The sequence below is a fragment of the Hemiscyllium ocellatum genome, chromosome 8 (genome assembly GCF_020745735.1).
Source record: "Hemiscyllium ocellatum isolate sHemOce1 chromosome 8, sHemOce1.pat.X.cur, whole genome shotgun sequence".
NCBI lineage: Eukaryota > Metazoa > Chordata > Chondrichthyes > Orectolobiformes > Hemiscylliidae > Hemiscyllium > Hemiscyllium ocellatum.
The window spans coordinates 45,185,787-45,201,549 of NC_083408.1; the positions used below are offsets into that span (position 1 = coordinate 45,185,787).

At 41.7% G+C, this 15,763-nt stretch overlaps 1 protein-coding gene across 1 annotated transcript in view; it reads left to right on the plus strand.

Annotated features, from left to right (window-relative positions):
• Positions 1-15,763, plus strand: part of fsip1 (fibrous sheath interacting protein 1) — a 409,361-nt gene that overhangs the window by 24,653 nt on the left and 368,945 nt on the right. Inside the window, exon 7 of the mRNA XM_060828363.1 lies at positions 3,282-3,365. Coding sequence (XP_060684346.1) covers positions 3,282-3,365 — 84 coding nt within the window. The remainder of the gene's footprint in view (positions 1-3,281; positions 3,366-15,763) is intronic.

Here is a 15,763-nt window from a genome sequence, read left to right on the forward strand (position 1 = left end):
GGTCAGCACTCTCTATCATTTATTACATTATGAAATGTCGGAAGACATGGAACATTTGCTTAGAACATGGGATCAGGAATTGGGTTTGGAAATATCCACAGAAATGTGGGATGACAGCTGGGAAAAGGCCAGAAAAATCTCCGTCTGTTTAGAACCTAGGCCAGTCAGTTAAAGATACTCCATAGGAATCATATAGCACCAGAACGATTGGCAAAATTTAGGGCAGGAGCATCTCTAATGTGTCCCAAATTAAAATAGAGGTGGGCACTCTCACACACTGCTTATGGACATGTCATAAGATCTGCAAATAGAGTAGCAAATGCTTTCACAGAAATCTTGAGAACGGAAATTAGAGTAGATCCAATATCTCTTCTCCTGGGCTATTTGAGCTTGCCTTCCCTGGATGTGCACGGGAAGAAATTATTTTCCGTTCTCTCCTTTTGTGCAAGGAAAAATATTTTTGTAAACTGGGTAGCTGAGGGCCCTCCAGGACTTCCGAATTGGCACAGGTTAATCATGGAATAAATTCTCCTTGACTTCCTTACAAATATGGTGCACCAAAAAATGGCATTATTCTATAAAATATGGCAGCCCTTCCTGAATTACGTAGATACAGATATTTCGGCCATTTTGTCAGAGGCTTTCATCTAGTTGTGGTCGCGGTTCTGGCTGGTCCGGGGCCCTTTGGGGGACAAATCCTGCATGAATACAGGTTTTATTATGACTTGATGTAATTCATTCCCTGCATGTAGTTCACTATTTAATTACTGTGTTATCCTTTTTTTTGAGTAATGTAAGATATTTTATTATACGCTCTGGTTAGTTATAGATTAGATTAGTAGTTAGTTGAGTTTTGTCTTTTTCTTTTATCTTCTCCTTTTGTTTGACAGGGTTTGGTTATTATTTAATATTTAATTGTATATTAGTGTTTGTATTTGTGTTTTTTTATTTTGTAAGTTTGTAAAAACATGTTAAATTTTCAATAAAAATATCTATTAAAAACAATTTTAAAAACCCGTCAATTTATTTCACAATATCCTGAACAGTAGTGTCAGAGGATATGTGTTTAAAGTGAGTAAATTCAAAATCTAACTACAAAAACTATTTTTGTTAGCAAATGATTAATTTGTAGAAAATGTTTCCAGTGGAAATGGTGGAACCACTTTTTTTTTTCGGATGCATTCACAGATAAATTAGAAACATTTATTTCAGAAAATATCATTTTCAGATTTTTGAAGTACCTAGATGTAGGTTTGCTCACTAAGCTGGCAGGTTCGTTTTCAGACCTTCTGACACCATAACCAGGTAAAATTTTCAGTGAGCCTCCGGATAAAGCACTGGTGGTGTCGCCCACTTTCTATTTATATGTTTGGATTTTCTTGGGTTGGTGTTGTCATATCCTGTGCTGATGTCATTTCCTGTTCTTTTTCTCAGGGGGTTGTAAATGGGATCCAAGTCAATGTGTTTGTTGGTAGAGTTCCGGTTGGAATGCCATGCTTCTAGGAATCTTCGTGCGTGTCTCTGTTTGTTTTGTCCTAGGATGGATGTGTTGTCCCAGTCAAAGTGGTGTCCTTCCTCATCCGTATGTAAGCACAGTAGATACTAAGGATACCACTCTCACTAGCATCCTCACTACAGGGCATGACATATAAATAGAAAGTGGGCTACAGCACCAGTGCTTCATCTGGAGGCTCATTGAAGAGTTTACCTAGTATGATGATGAAATGCCTGAAAACGAATCTTCCAGTTCAACGAGCAAATCTACATCCAGAACCTCAACCTGAGCTACAAATCTTCTCAAAACTCACTAATATGAACTACCTGATGGAGGACAAAGGTAAGTGCAGCTTGCTGTGGAGGACCATGTGATTTTGAATCTATGATGCCCAAAGGTCCCCATCATTGCTCTTGTTTCGATTCACTTATAGATTACAAGTGATCCCTCCATTGAGATGGCAGCGTCTTGGCTCCAATTCTCAGGCTGGTCCTCTTCATTTGTATTTTCTCTCTTTTTTTCTCCCCCTTTCTTCTCCTTCTTCTTTTCTCAGTTTATTTTTAGTTTTCGTTCAAGCCTTATGAAGAGAGCTCTTTGGTGGGAAGACAGCTTTAATGGGCTCATGAGCAGCGGCGGCATCCTCAGAGGCAGCATGGCCACAGAGTTGGCTGGCCTGTGAAACCCGGAGTGGGAATCCCGCTTCTGGGTGGTATGGGCTAGTGTAGCCAGAGTGGGACTCTATCAGCAGAGAAGGAAAAGTTGGACTCTGTCTATTTATCTTTTTATTTTATTTTATGTTAATAAGAATGGTACCTAAGCATGACAACAGTACACACTTCTCACTGTAGTTTATATTGAATACACACAACAATAAATGATTTAAATTCAAATTCAAAATTCAAATTCATATTGATAGAAGTGAATTGATTGATTGATCAACAGCTCCATTATCACTATATTGGATGAGTAATAGGATGGTAAAATCTATCAATAGGGTAGATTTCAATTTTTTTCCATCTCGCAGTACCTATACATTCCTGTCCAACAATCATATATCAGAACTTTTACCTTCTCCCTCTCCAAACTGCTTTATCTGCTCTCAATTAAGTGTTGGCTCTATGACTGCCTTGACTGATGTTAATTAATTCAACATTCATTTGTCTTCAGAATCACCTTCTCCACATTGGGTTTAAGGTGTTTTTTAGTTGCTTAAAACAAATTAAGTTGGAACTGTTGATTGAAGCAAACTTTAGTAATTTGAAAATTTTTACAAAAATCAGTGAAAATTACTGAAACACTGTCCTCGTATTTCAACAAATCAGGCCACACGAATGTCACAAAAAGAAAACAAAAGTACCACCTGGGTTATCTACGCTGCCCATTCCACACAAGGTTCAGCCATTTGCACTGTTCACTACCTAATAGATACACCAAACTCTGTGAGAGGGAAGAATCTTGAAGGTATTACATGGAACATTGTAGAAAATTAATGTCTGACTTTAAGGCAGTTAAGCAAAATCTAAGTTGTCAGATGAAACGGCAACTTGGTTTTATCAACAGATGAGTGAAGTACAGCAGAGAAATTGTATTAATCTTTGAATTTTTGATTAGATATTAGTTGTAATTTTAGCTTTGTAGTTAAAATATACAAAATAAAGAGTAAACTGGAACAAAGTTAAACAACTTTGGTTATTGCTATATAATTTCAAATTTATCTTATTCATATTCTAAAATATTCAGCTGTGATTATGATACATGATCTTTCCTATTATTTTACTTGCATCAGGTGTAGACTTGGAGGTTACACCAATATTCCACACACAACTCCCCATGGAGGAATATGAAAGAGCTAATGATGAAAGAGACCAAGGTAAAACAAAAAATAAATACAAAGTCTAAATAAAGCACTCATACTTTAGATTTTGATTCAGCCATATCTCTGAAATTTTCTCTAAATTAATGTTATGTTGATATAATGTTTAGCTAGTTTCAATTTTGATTTACAAACAGGTAGGCATTCTGTGCTACCACTCATCAACACCAGAGTTTAAAGTTTGGTTACTCCAAATCATATATCACACAGTTCCAGGAGTGGGATAGAGAGTCCAGGTGGTTCTGGTTTTGGTTTGTGGTGGTTCGGATTGGTCACGGGTGAGTTAGATGGAGGTGGCCATAGGTCTAGAGTGGGTATTGGATCTTGGAATGTTGGGTTTAATTGGGGTGGAATCAATTTGGGTAAGAAGGGTTGTCTGGTTGTGGGATATTATCAGGATCCGGTGAGGGGGCATGGTGGTGGGGGGGGCCTTGGTGTAAAGGGTTGGGGAAAATCTAAGTGTGGGATTTAGGGGAATTTATTTAATAGTTTATCCAGGAGTTACAGGGGGCTTTCAGAACCAACCTTTAAACCTCCAATCTTTCCTGGGTAACTCTCAAGCTAAAATTAGAGTTAATTTTGAATTTTCCAACTTTTCCACACTCTTTCCAGGGGTGGGGTCCCACACGATGAAAACACCTCCCTGCCATCAGAATCAGCAGCTAAGCCTCGCGAGTCATAGTTATACATCATGGAAACACACCCTTTGGTGCAACTCGTCCGCGTGACCACATGTCCTAAACTGATCTCCTTTGACAGTATTTGGCTCATATCCCTCTCAACCTTTCCTATTAACGTATCCATCCTTTTAAATCTTGCAATTATATCGGCCTTAACAACCTCTTCTGGCAGCTTGTTCTACTCTCTATGTGAAAAATGTTGCCCCTCCGGTCCTTTATAAATCTTTCTCCTCTCACCTTGAACCTATCCCCTCTAATTTTGGACTCCACTACCCTGGGGAAAAGACCTTAGCTGTTCGCCATCCGTGATCCTCATGATTTTATAAACCTCTATAACGTCATCCTTCAGCCTCTGATGCTCTGGGAGAAAAGAAACCCGAACCTACTCAGCCTCTTCCTACACCTCAGACCCTCTAACCAAAGACATAGGAACAGAAATTAGGCCATTCAGCTCATCAAGTTTGTTCTTCCTTTCAATCATGGCTAAAATGTTTTTCAACCCCATTTTCCTGCTTTCTCCCTGGAACCTTTGATCCCCTTGGCAATCAAGAATGCATTCATCTCTGTTTTAAATATACTCAATGACCTGGCCTCCACAGGCTTCTGTGGCAATGAATTCCACAGATACACTACTCTGGCTGAAGAAATCTCTCCTAAAAGGTCTCCTAAATTCTAAAATGTCTTCCCTTTACTCTAAGGTTGTTCCCTCAGGTCCTAGTTTCTCCTTGTGAATTTTTTCTGAACCATTTTAATTTTGGCAACATCTTTCCTATAGCAGGAAGATCAGAATTGAAGGCAGTATTCTAAAAGTGGCCTCACCAATGTCCTGTTCAGCCATAACATGACGTCCCAACTCCTGTTTTCAATGCACTGATCTCTGAAGGCAAGCGTGCCAAATGCCGCCTTCACTACCCTGTCTAACTATGATTCTACTTTGAAGGACCTATGCAGCTGCACCCTTCGGTCTTCTTGTTTAGCAACACTCTCCAAAGCCCTACCATTTAACCGTTTAAGTCGTGCCCTAGTTTGCGTTTCCATTACAATACCTCACATTTATCTAAACTAAACTACATCTGTTACTCCTCGGCCCATTGGCCCATCTCATCAAGGTCCCATTGTACTCTGGGATAGCTGTCCACTATATTACCAATTTTGGTGTCATCTGCAAACTTACTAACTGTACCTCCTACATTCACATCCAAATCATTTATGTAAATAACAAGAGACAGTGGAACCTGCACCGATCCTGGTCATGAGCCTCTAGACCAAAAAAGCAATCCTCCACCACCACCACCACCCTCTGTCTCCTACTTCAGCCAATTTTGTATCCAATTGGCTAGCTCCCCCTGTATTCCATGTGATCCAATCTTGCTAATCATTCTCCCTGCAGAATCTTGTCAAACACCTTGCTGCAGTCACCATAGACAAGAGAGATATAGATAGCTCTATCTTCATAAATTTTCTTTATGACCTCTTCAAATAACTAGGCAAATTTGTGAGACATGATTTCCAATGCACAAAGCCATATTGGTTATCCCTAATCAGTCTTTGCCTTTCCAAATGCATGTAAATCCTGACCCTTAGAATCCGCTGCAACCCATGACTTAAGGCTCACCTGTGTCATTTTTTGGCTTTTCCTTATTGCCTTTCTTAACTATGGCACCACATTAGTCCCCTCCGGTCTTCTGATACCATACCTATGGCTGTCAATGATACAAATATCTCAGCAAGGGGCCCAGTAATCTCTTCCCTAGCTTCCCACAAAGTTATGGAACACACCTGATCAGGTCCCAGGGATTTATCGACCTTCGTGCATTTTACAAACTGTCAAAACTGAATGCTACAATCAATGCTTTTCATTTAAAAGTTCTAATTTGACCAGATTATATTTTACAAACTGCATCTTCAACTGCATGGAATGGAAGCAGATGGGTTTTAGACAATGCTGCCTTTCTGATTGTCACTAACTGGTTATTTTGAGCATTTTGCAATGGTAAATCTTTGTTCATTGGTACCTTAATACAAATCTCCCAAGTATATCATTCTTCCTCAAGTTTTAAAGGTCAAAATAGTGCATGATGTATTGTATTCATTTTTACTGGCTGGATCATGCTTTTAACTAGAAAATAAATCTACAGTGTCAGAAACGTTTAACAAAACCGACTCTCTGTCATTTTTCCTAGTCCTTATGATATTGCTGAGATTGATTTGACCGCCATGAGATGTCTTGGAGTAATTTGTTCCTCCTCTTTATCTTGCTTTCCTCCTCCTTAAGAGCAAAAATGTTTGAACTACAGTGTATTACCCAACCTTTGTACAAAATGTGAAGTTTGCAACCTGCATTCTTCAAGTAACCTTATGTTTCAGTTTTGCTGCATTTTAAGAAGAGAATCTATATGCAATTTAACAAGTTAAGTGTGTCATCTGAAAAAATCTTTTCCTTTTATTCTTCCCATTATCAGCCATCTGCATGATGAAACTTTTTGTACGTCTCAAGGCTCACTATTGAAAGAACAAAGAACATTACACCACAGGAAGTAAATCTGCAACATATTTTCTAAGGATCTGTATCCCTTTGCTTCCTGCCCATTCATGTACAGAGATGCATCTTAAATTACGCTGTCGTTCCCGCCCCTACCACCTCTGCTGGCAATGCATTCCAGGCATGCACCACCCTCTGAGTGAAGGACTTTCCACCCATACATCTCCCCGAAACTTTTTCCCTCTCGTTTGAACTCGTGACCCCTAGTAATTGAGTGCTCCACTCTGGGAAGAGGTTTTTTACTTATCCGTCCTGTTTACACCTCTCATGATTTTGTAGGCCTCAACCAGGTCCCCCCCAACCTCCTTCTTTCCAATGAAAGTAATCCTGATCTACTCAACCTCTCCTCATAGATCGCACACTCTGTACCAGGCAACATCCTGGCGAATCTCCTCTGCACCCTGTCCAAAGCATCCACATCCTTCTGGTAGTGTGGCGACCAGAACTGTACGCAATATTCCAAATGTGGCTGAACCAAAGTCTGATACAACTGTAACATGACCTGCCAACTCTTGTACTCAATACCCCGTTCAATGAAGGAAAGCATGCTGTATGCCTTCTTGACCACTCTACTGACATGTGTTGCCACCTTCAGTGATCAATGGACCTAACACCCAGATATCTCTGTACATCAATTTTCCCCAGGACTTTTCCATTGCTGATGAAGGGCTTATGCCCAAAACATTGATTCTCCTGCTCCTTGAAAGCTGCCTGACCTGCTGTGCTTTTCCAGCTCCACACTCTCGACTCTGATCTCCAGCGTCTACAGTCCTCATTTCCTACTAATTGATTTTAACCTTACTGCGAAGCCTCTTCCAAGATGCCTACCTTTGAAGAAGTTCTCTTCCTCTCTGCACAAGGACGTTACTGAGTCCCTCTCTCATTGCAACCCTTCCCGTCCCCCACCTCCCCCAGGTTATCTCCTCTGCCCTAAAGCTTTTCAGCAGATTCCTGATGAAGGGCTTATGCCCAAAACATTGATTCTCCTGGTCCTTGGATGCTGTCTGATCTGCTGTGCTTTTCCAGCACCACACTCTTAACCTTCCATTGACTGTGTAGTTCGTTCTGGAATTGCATCTTCCAAAATGTATCACCTCACATTTGTCTGGATTAATCTCCATCTGCCATTTCTCTGCCCAACTCTCCAATCTATCTATATTCTGCTATATTCTCTGACAGTCCGCTTCATCTGCTACTTCACCAATCTTCATGTCATCTGCAAACTTGCTAATGAGACAACGTACACCTTCCTCCAAATCATTTATGTATATCATAAACAACAGTGGTCCCAGCGTGGATCCCTGTGGAACACCATTGATCGTAGAACACAGAACTTAGAACAATACAGCGCAGAACAGGCCCTTTGGCCCTCAATGTTGCACCAACCTGTGAACTAATCTAAGCCCATCCCCCTACATTATCGCTAGGATGTCTTGAAACGGTTAAAAGTGGATAAATCCCCAGGATCTGATCAGGTGTACCGAGAACTCTGTGGGAAGCTAGAGAAGTGATTGCTGGGCCTCTTGCTGAGATATTTTGGATTAGATTAAATTACTTACATGTGAAAACGGGCCCTTTGGCCCAACAAGTCCAACCGACCCGCTGAAGTGCAACCCACCCAGACCCATTCCTGTACATTTACTCCTTCATCTAACTCTACGGGCAATTTAGCATGGCTAATTCACCTAACCTGCACATTTTCTGGACTGTGGGAGGAAACTGGAGCACCCGGAGAAAACCCACGCAGACACTGGGAGAATGTGCAAACTCCACACAGACAGTCGCCTGAGGTGGGAATTGAACCCGGGTCTCTGGCGCTGTGAGGCAGCAGTGCTAACCGCTGTGCCACCATGATATTTGTATCATAGATAGTCACAGGTGAGGTGCCGGAGGACTGGAGGTTAGCAAACGTAGTGCCACTGTTTAAGAAGGGCGGTAAAGACAAACCAGGGAACTACAGACCGGTGAGCCTCACCTCGGTAGTGGGCAAGTTGTTGGAGGGAATCCTGAGGGACAGGATGTACATGTATTTGGAAAGGCAAGGACTGATTAGGGATAGTCAACATAGCTTTGTGCGTGGGAAATCATTTCTCACAAACTTGATTGAGTTTTTTGAAGAAGTAACAAAAAGGATTGAGAGCAGAGCAATAGATGTGATCTATATGGACTTCAGTAAGGCGTTTGACAAGGTTCCCCATGGAAGACTGATTAGCAAGGTTACAGGGAATACAGGGAGAACTAGCCATTTGGATACAGAACTGGCTCAAAGGTAGAAGACAGATGGTGGTGGTGGAGGGTTGTTTTTCAGACTGAAGGCCTGTGACCAGTGGAGTGCCACAAGGATCAGTGCTGGGCCCTCTACTTTTTGTCATTTACATAAATGATTTGGATGCGAGCATAAGAGGTACAGTTAGTATGTTTGCAGATAACACCAAAATTGGAGGTGTAGTGGACAGCGAAGAGGGTTACCTCAGATTACACCAGGATCTGGACCAGATGGCCCAATGGGCTAAGAAGTGGCAGATGGAACTTAATTCAGATAAATGCGAGGTGCTGCATTTTGGGAAAGCAAATCTTAGCAGTACTTATACACTTAATGGTAAGGTCCTAGGGAGTGTGCTGAACAAAGAGACCTTGGAGTGCAGGTTCATAGCTCCTTGAAAGTGGAGTTGCAGGTAGATAGGATAGTGAAGAATGCATTTAGTATGCTTTCCTTTATTGGTCAGAGTATTGAGTTCAGGAGTTGGGAGGTCATGTTGTAGCTGTACAGGACATTGGTTAGGCCACTGTTGGAATATTGAGTGCAATTTTGGTCTCCTTCCTATCGGAAAGATGTTGTGAAACCTGAAAAGGTTCAGAAAAGATTTACAAGGTTATTGCCAGGGTTGGAGGATCTGAGCTACAGGGTGAGGCTGAACAGGCTGGGGCTGTTTTCGCGGGAGCATCGGAGGCTGAGGGGTGACCTTATAGAGGTTTACAAAATTATGAGGGGCATGGATAGGATAAATAGACTAAGTCTTTTCCCTGGGGTAGGGGAGTCCAGAACTAGAGGGCATAGGTTTAGGGTGAGAGGGGAAAGATGTAATAGAGACCTAAGGGGCAACGTTTTCACGCAGAGGGTGGTACGTGTATGGAATGAGCTGCCAGGGGATGTGGTGGAGGCTGGTACAATTGCAATATTTAAGAGGCATTTGGATGGGTATATGAATAGGAAGGGTTTGGAGGGATATGGGCTAGGTGCTGGCAGGTGAGACTAGATTGAGTTGGGATACCTGGTCAGCATGGATGGGTTGGACCAAAGGGTCTGTTTCCGTGCTATACATCTCCATGACTCTATGATTCTATCATCCATGTGCTTATCCAAGGATTGTTTAAATGTCCCTCATGTTAACTACATTAGCAGGCAGGGCATTCCACACCCTTACCTGTGTAAAGAACTTGCCTCTGATATCTGTCTTAAATCTATCATCTCTCAAGTAGTAGTGATGTCCCCTCGGTTAAGCTGATATCCAAGAACAGACCCAAGTGTCTCAACCTTTCCTCATAAGACCTTCCCTCCAGACCAGGCAACATCCTGGTAAATCTCCTCTGCACCTTTTCCAATGCTTCCACATCCTTTTTGTAATGGGGCGACCAGAACTGTACATAATATTCCAAGTGTGGCCGCACTAGTTTTTTGGATAGTTACAGCATGACATTACGGCTCTGGAACGCAATCCCCCTACCAATAAAACCTAACACACTGTATGTCTTCTTAACAGCACTATCAATCTGGGTGGCAACTTGCAGGGACCTATGTAAATGGCTTCCAAGATCCCTCTGCACATCCACACTACCAAGAATCTTTGCATTCACCCAGTATTCTGCCTTCCAGTTAATCTTCCCAAAGTGAATCACTTCACATTTATCTGCATTGAATTCCATTTGCCACCTCTCAGTCCAATTCTGCTGTTTATCCAAGTCCCCCTGCAACCTGCAATATTCTTCCACACTGTTCACTACTCAACCGACTTTAGTGTCATTCGCAAACTTAGTAACCCATCCAGCTATGTGTGCATCCAAGTCATCTATAAATGGTCCCAAAACAGATCCTTGTGGCACACCCCTAGTAACCGGACTCCCGGCTGAATATTTTCCATCAACCACCACTTCTTACAGAAAGCCAGTTTCTAATCCAAACTGCTAAATCACCCTCAATCCCCATGCCTATGCATTTTCTCCAACAACCTACCATGTGGAACCTTATCAAAGGCTTTACTAAAGTCAATGTACACCACGTCAATGATCTACCTTCATCTACATGCTTGGTCACCTTCTCAAAAAATTCAGTGAGGTTTGTGAGACGTGACCTGCCCTTGCTGAAACCATGTTGACTATCTCGAATCAAATTGTTGCTTATTAGATGATTATAAATTCTATTTCTTAATCCTTTCCTAAACTTCCTGCAACAGACGTAAGACTCTGGTCTATAATTATCTGTGTCATCTCCACAGCCCTTCTTGAACAAGAGCACAACATTTACAATCCTTCTGTCCTCTGGTATTAAACCTCTAGATGTTCTTGTACACCAGCCAATGAAGGCATGCATGCAGGTACAGCAGGTAATGAAGAAGGCTAATAGCATGCTGGCCTTCATAACAAGAGGGATTGAGTATGGAAGCAAAGAGGTGCTTCTGCAGCTGTACAGGGCCCTGGTGAGACCACACCTGGAGTACTGTGTGCAGTTCTGGTTGCCAAATTTAAGGAAAGACATTCTGGCTATTGAGGGAGTGCAGCGTAGGTTCACGAGGTCAATTCCTGGAATGGAGGGATGACCTTACACTGAAAGAATGAAGCGACTGGGCTTGTATACCCTTGAGTTTAGAAGACTGAGGGGGGATATGATTGAGACGTATAAGATTATGAAAGGATTGGACACTCTGGCAGCAGGAAACATGTTTCCGCTGATGGGTGAGTGCCGAACCAGAGGACACAGCTTAAAAATACGGGGTAGACCATTTAGAACAGAAATGAGGAGAAACTTCTTCACCCAGAGAGTGGTGGCTGTGTGGAATGCTCTGCCCCAGAGGGCAGTGGAGGCCCAGTCTCTGGATTCATTTAAGAAAGAGTTGGATAGCTCTCAAAGATAGTGGAATCAAGGGTTATGGAGATAAGGCAGGAAGCGGATACTGATTAGGAATGATCAGCCATGATCATATTGAATGGCAGTGCAGGCTCAAAGGGCTGAATGGCCTACTTCTGCACCTATTGTCTATTGTCTATTGTCTGTAGACAATGATGACTCAAAGATCAAGCTCAAAGGCTCCAACATCTCCCCAGCTTCCCAGAGAATCATCTGATAAGTCCTAGGGGACTTGTCTACTTTCACTCCTCCTAGAATTAATAACACCTCTTCCTTACTAACCTTGATCCTTTCTAGTCTACTATCCCATATCTAATTCTTCTCCTCGATAATATTCTCTTTTTCCTGAGTGAAAACAGATGAGAAATATTCATTGAGCACCTCTCTGATCCCGTCAGGGTACACACACAATTTCCCACTTCTGTCTTTGACTGGCCCTGTTCCTACCCTCATCATCCTTTTAGAAAATTTTAGGGTTCTCCTTTATTCTTCCTGCTAAAGACAGCTCATGTCCTCTCCTTGCTCTTCATAACTCTCTCTTTAAATCCTTCCTAGCTAATCTGTAATTCTCCATCACCTCATCTGAATCACCTCACCTCAACATTACATAAGTCTTCTTCTTCCGCTTAACAAGAGATGCAATTTCTGTCGTAAACCACGGTTCCCTAACCTTATAACTTCCTCCCTGCCTGACAGATACATACCTATCAAAGACATGCAACATCTGTTCCTTAAACCAGCTCCATATTTCGGTTGTCCCCACCCTCTACATTTAGCTACCCCGTTCTATGCATCTCATGTCTTGCTTAATAGCATTATAATTGCCCTTGCCCAATGATAACTCTTGACCTGTGGCATGTACTGATCCCTTTCCATTGCTAAACTAAAAGTAACCAAATTATGGTCAGTCTCTCAAAGCGTTCACCTACCAATAAATCAAACACCTGTCCTGGTTCATTACCAAGCACCAGATCCATACTGTGTCAGGAAACCCTCCTGCACATATTTGACAAAACAGATCCATCCAATACTAGAGTTACAGCATTTCTAGTCAATGTTGGCAAAGTTAAAGTCCCCCATAATGACCACCCTGTTCCTTTCACACCTACCCAAATCGTTTTGCTGAACCTCTCCTCTACACCCCTGGAACTCTGTGGAGGCCTATTTAAAAAAAACTCTCCTCTCCTGTTTCTAACCTCTGCACATACCACCTCAGTAGTGAGTCCTCAGCAAAAGTTCTTTCAGCCACTGTTATATTGTCTTAGACTAACAAGGCCACACCTCTCCCTTTTTTACCACCTTCCCTCTTCTTAATGAAAGATCTAATCCCTGGAACCTGCAACATGCATTCCTGACCCTGCTCTATCCATGTCTCCGGAATGGCCACAACATTGCAATCCCAGGTACCTATCCATGCTGCCAGCTCACCTACCTTATTTTGGATACTACTTGTGTTGAAGTAGACACACTTCAAATCAGCACGCTGTCTGCCAGCACGTTCCTGTAATTATGAAATCCTGTTCATGCCCTCTATACTCTCATCCTCCTGCGCACTGGAACTTCACCTCAGGTTCCCATCGCCCTGCTGAGCTAGTGATGTCACAGAGAAGCTCCCTTCCACTACTATTCTGTCTCCTGTTGCCCAACTAGTTCTTTATCCATCTAGCTAGAACACCCTGGACCTCGTGCGACTTCACATTCTTCATCAGCCTACCATGAGGAATCTTATCAAATGCCTTACTAAAGTCCACGTGTATGACATCTACATCCCTTCCCTCATCAATCAACTTTGGCACCTCTTCAAAGAATTCTTTTAGGTTTGTAAGACATGACCTTTTCTGCACAAAACCATACTGCCTATCACTGATAAGCCCATTTACTTCCAAATGGGTATATACCACTGAGGGCGAAAGTGAGGACTGCAGATGCTGGAGATCAGAGTCAAGAGTGTAGTGCTAGAAAAGCACAGAAGGTCAGGCAGCATCGAAGGAGCAGGAAAATCGACATTTTGGGCAAAAGACCTTCATCTTAGGGTTTCATCCGAGACGTCAATTTTCCTGCTCCTCGGATGCTGCCTGACCTGTGCTTTTCCAGTACCACAATTGTCCCTGCCACTGATGTCAGGCTCACAGGTCTGTAATTACCTGGATTATCCCTGCTACCCTTAAATGAAGAGACAACATTAGCAATTCTCCAGTCCTCTGGGACCTCCCCCGTGCTCAAGGATGCTGTAAAGTTATCTGTTAAATCCCTACCTATTTCCTCTCTCGCTTCCCTCAGTAACCTGGGATAGATCCCATCCCGACCTGGTGATTTGTCCACCTCAATGTCTTTTAGAATACACAATACTTCCTCCCTCCCTTATGCTGACTTGACCTGGATTAATCAAAGATCTATCCCTAACCTCAACATCCGCCATGTCCCTCTCCTTGGTGAATACTGATGCAAAGTACTCACTAAGAATCTCACCCATTTTCTCTGACTCCATGCATATCTTTCCTTTTTTGTCCTTGAGTGGGTCAACCCTCTCCCTAGTTACCCTCTTGCTCCTTATATATGAATAAAAGGCTTTGGGGTTTTCCTTAACTCTGCTCATTAAGGATATCTCATGACCTCTTTTAGCCATCTTAATTCCTCATTTCAGATTGGTCCTACATTTCCGATATTCTTCCAAAGCTTCATCTTCCTTCAATCGCTTAGACCTTATGTACGCATCTTTTTTCCTCTTACTTAGTCTCACAATTTCACCTGTCACCCAAGGTATCCTAATCTTGTCATGTCTATTTCTCATTTTCATTTGTCTGTTATTTGGCTTATTCTGTCTTGTATCTGTAAAACTGCCAGAACATCCTGCAGGTTAATATTGACCAGGAACTTAACTGAACAGCTAAAGAAATAATGTGGCTACAAGGGCAGGTTGGAGGCTGGCTATGTTTTCACTTTTCCTAACTCCTCAAAGTCCAACTAACTACAAGTCACAAGTCAGGATGTTATTGAATACCTTGCACTTGCCTGGGAGAGTCCAATTCAACAACATTCAAGAGGCTCAACGCGATCAAAGACAAAGCGACCTGCTTGATCAATATTTCTATCTGCTACCTTAAATGCCTGTTTCCGCTGTCACAGTGGCAACAGTATATATGCTGTTCCTTTTGTTATTACTATCAGGTCAAAGTCCAGGAAGTTTCCACTTAATATCATTGTAGAAACTATCATTAACTCTGTAGTAATTCAAGAAGTCAGTTCAATGCCAGTAACATGGAATAATAAGATAACTGCCAGCAATATCCACATTTTATGAGCAAATGTGAATAAAATTCAAGAACTCCTTTTTGTTTTCCAGCAGGTTTACCCTGAGATATATATACACGGTATAACACATTTCTTCATTGCCAAATAATATCTCGAATCGTCTGTCTCAAAGACATGTTGTATTATTATCCTTAACAACAGATGGCACTAGAGCACTGATTAAACCCTTCTTTTCCCCCCTTCCCTTTTTGTTTACTGAAGTCATCACTAACTGCTGCTCTCAAAATTTAAAAATCTTATAATTAAGTTGTAAGCTTATAAAAGTACCTTTTCAAACTGATAAAGGTGGATACTTTGAAATTAAAATTTTGTTTTGTTAGTTTGCAGAATTAGAAATTGTTCTTTTAATAGTGGTTTAAAAAAATAAAATTTGAGTGCTAATTCTGTTTCTCCTGGACAGATCCTATTTTCTTTCTCTCAGATTAACCCAATAAGTGGGCCTAATTCTTTGACTAGTAAGTTGTGTGCAACTGATGGTTTAGAACTGAAACAATTCTTAAAAAGAAACATGGAGTTAAAGCTTTTTTCTTACTCTCATCAGGGCTGCAATGTAAAAAAATCCATCGTTGAAAGAAAATGTTAATTTGCATTGCTTGAGAAAAGGTAGGGCCATGGTTTGCATGTATGTGCAGCAGGAGTTGCCCTTTGACTGTCTACAGTGGATAGTTTGCTCACCATACTCAACCAGCTGTGCTTGTAAAACCTATAACATAGTGTCCAGTGCTAGATGTGATTTTGC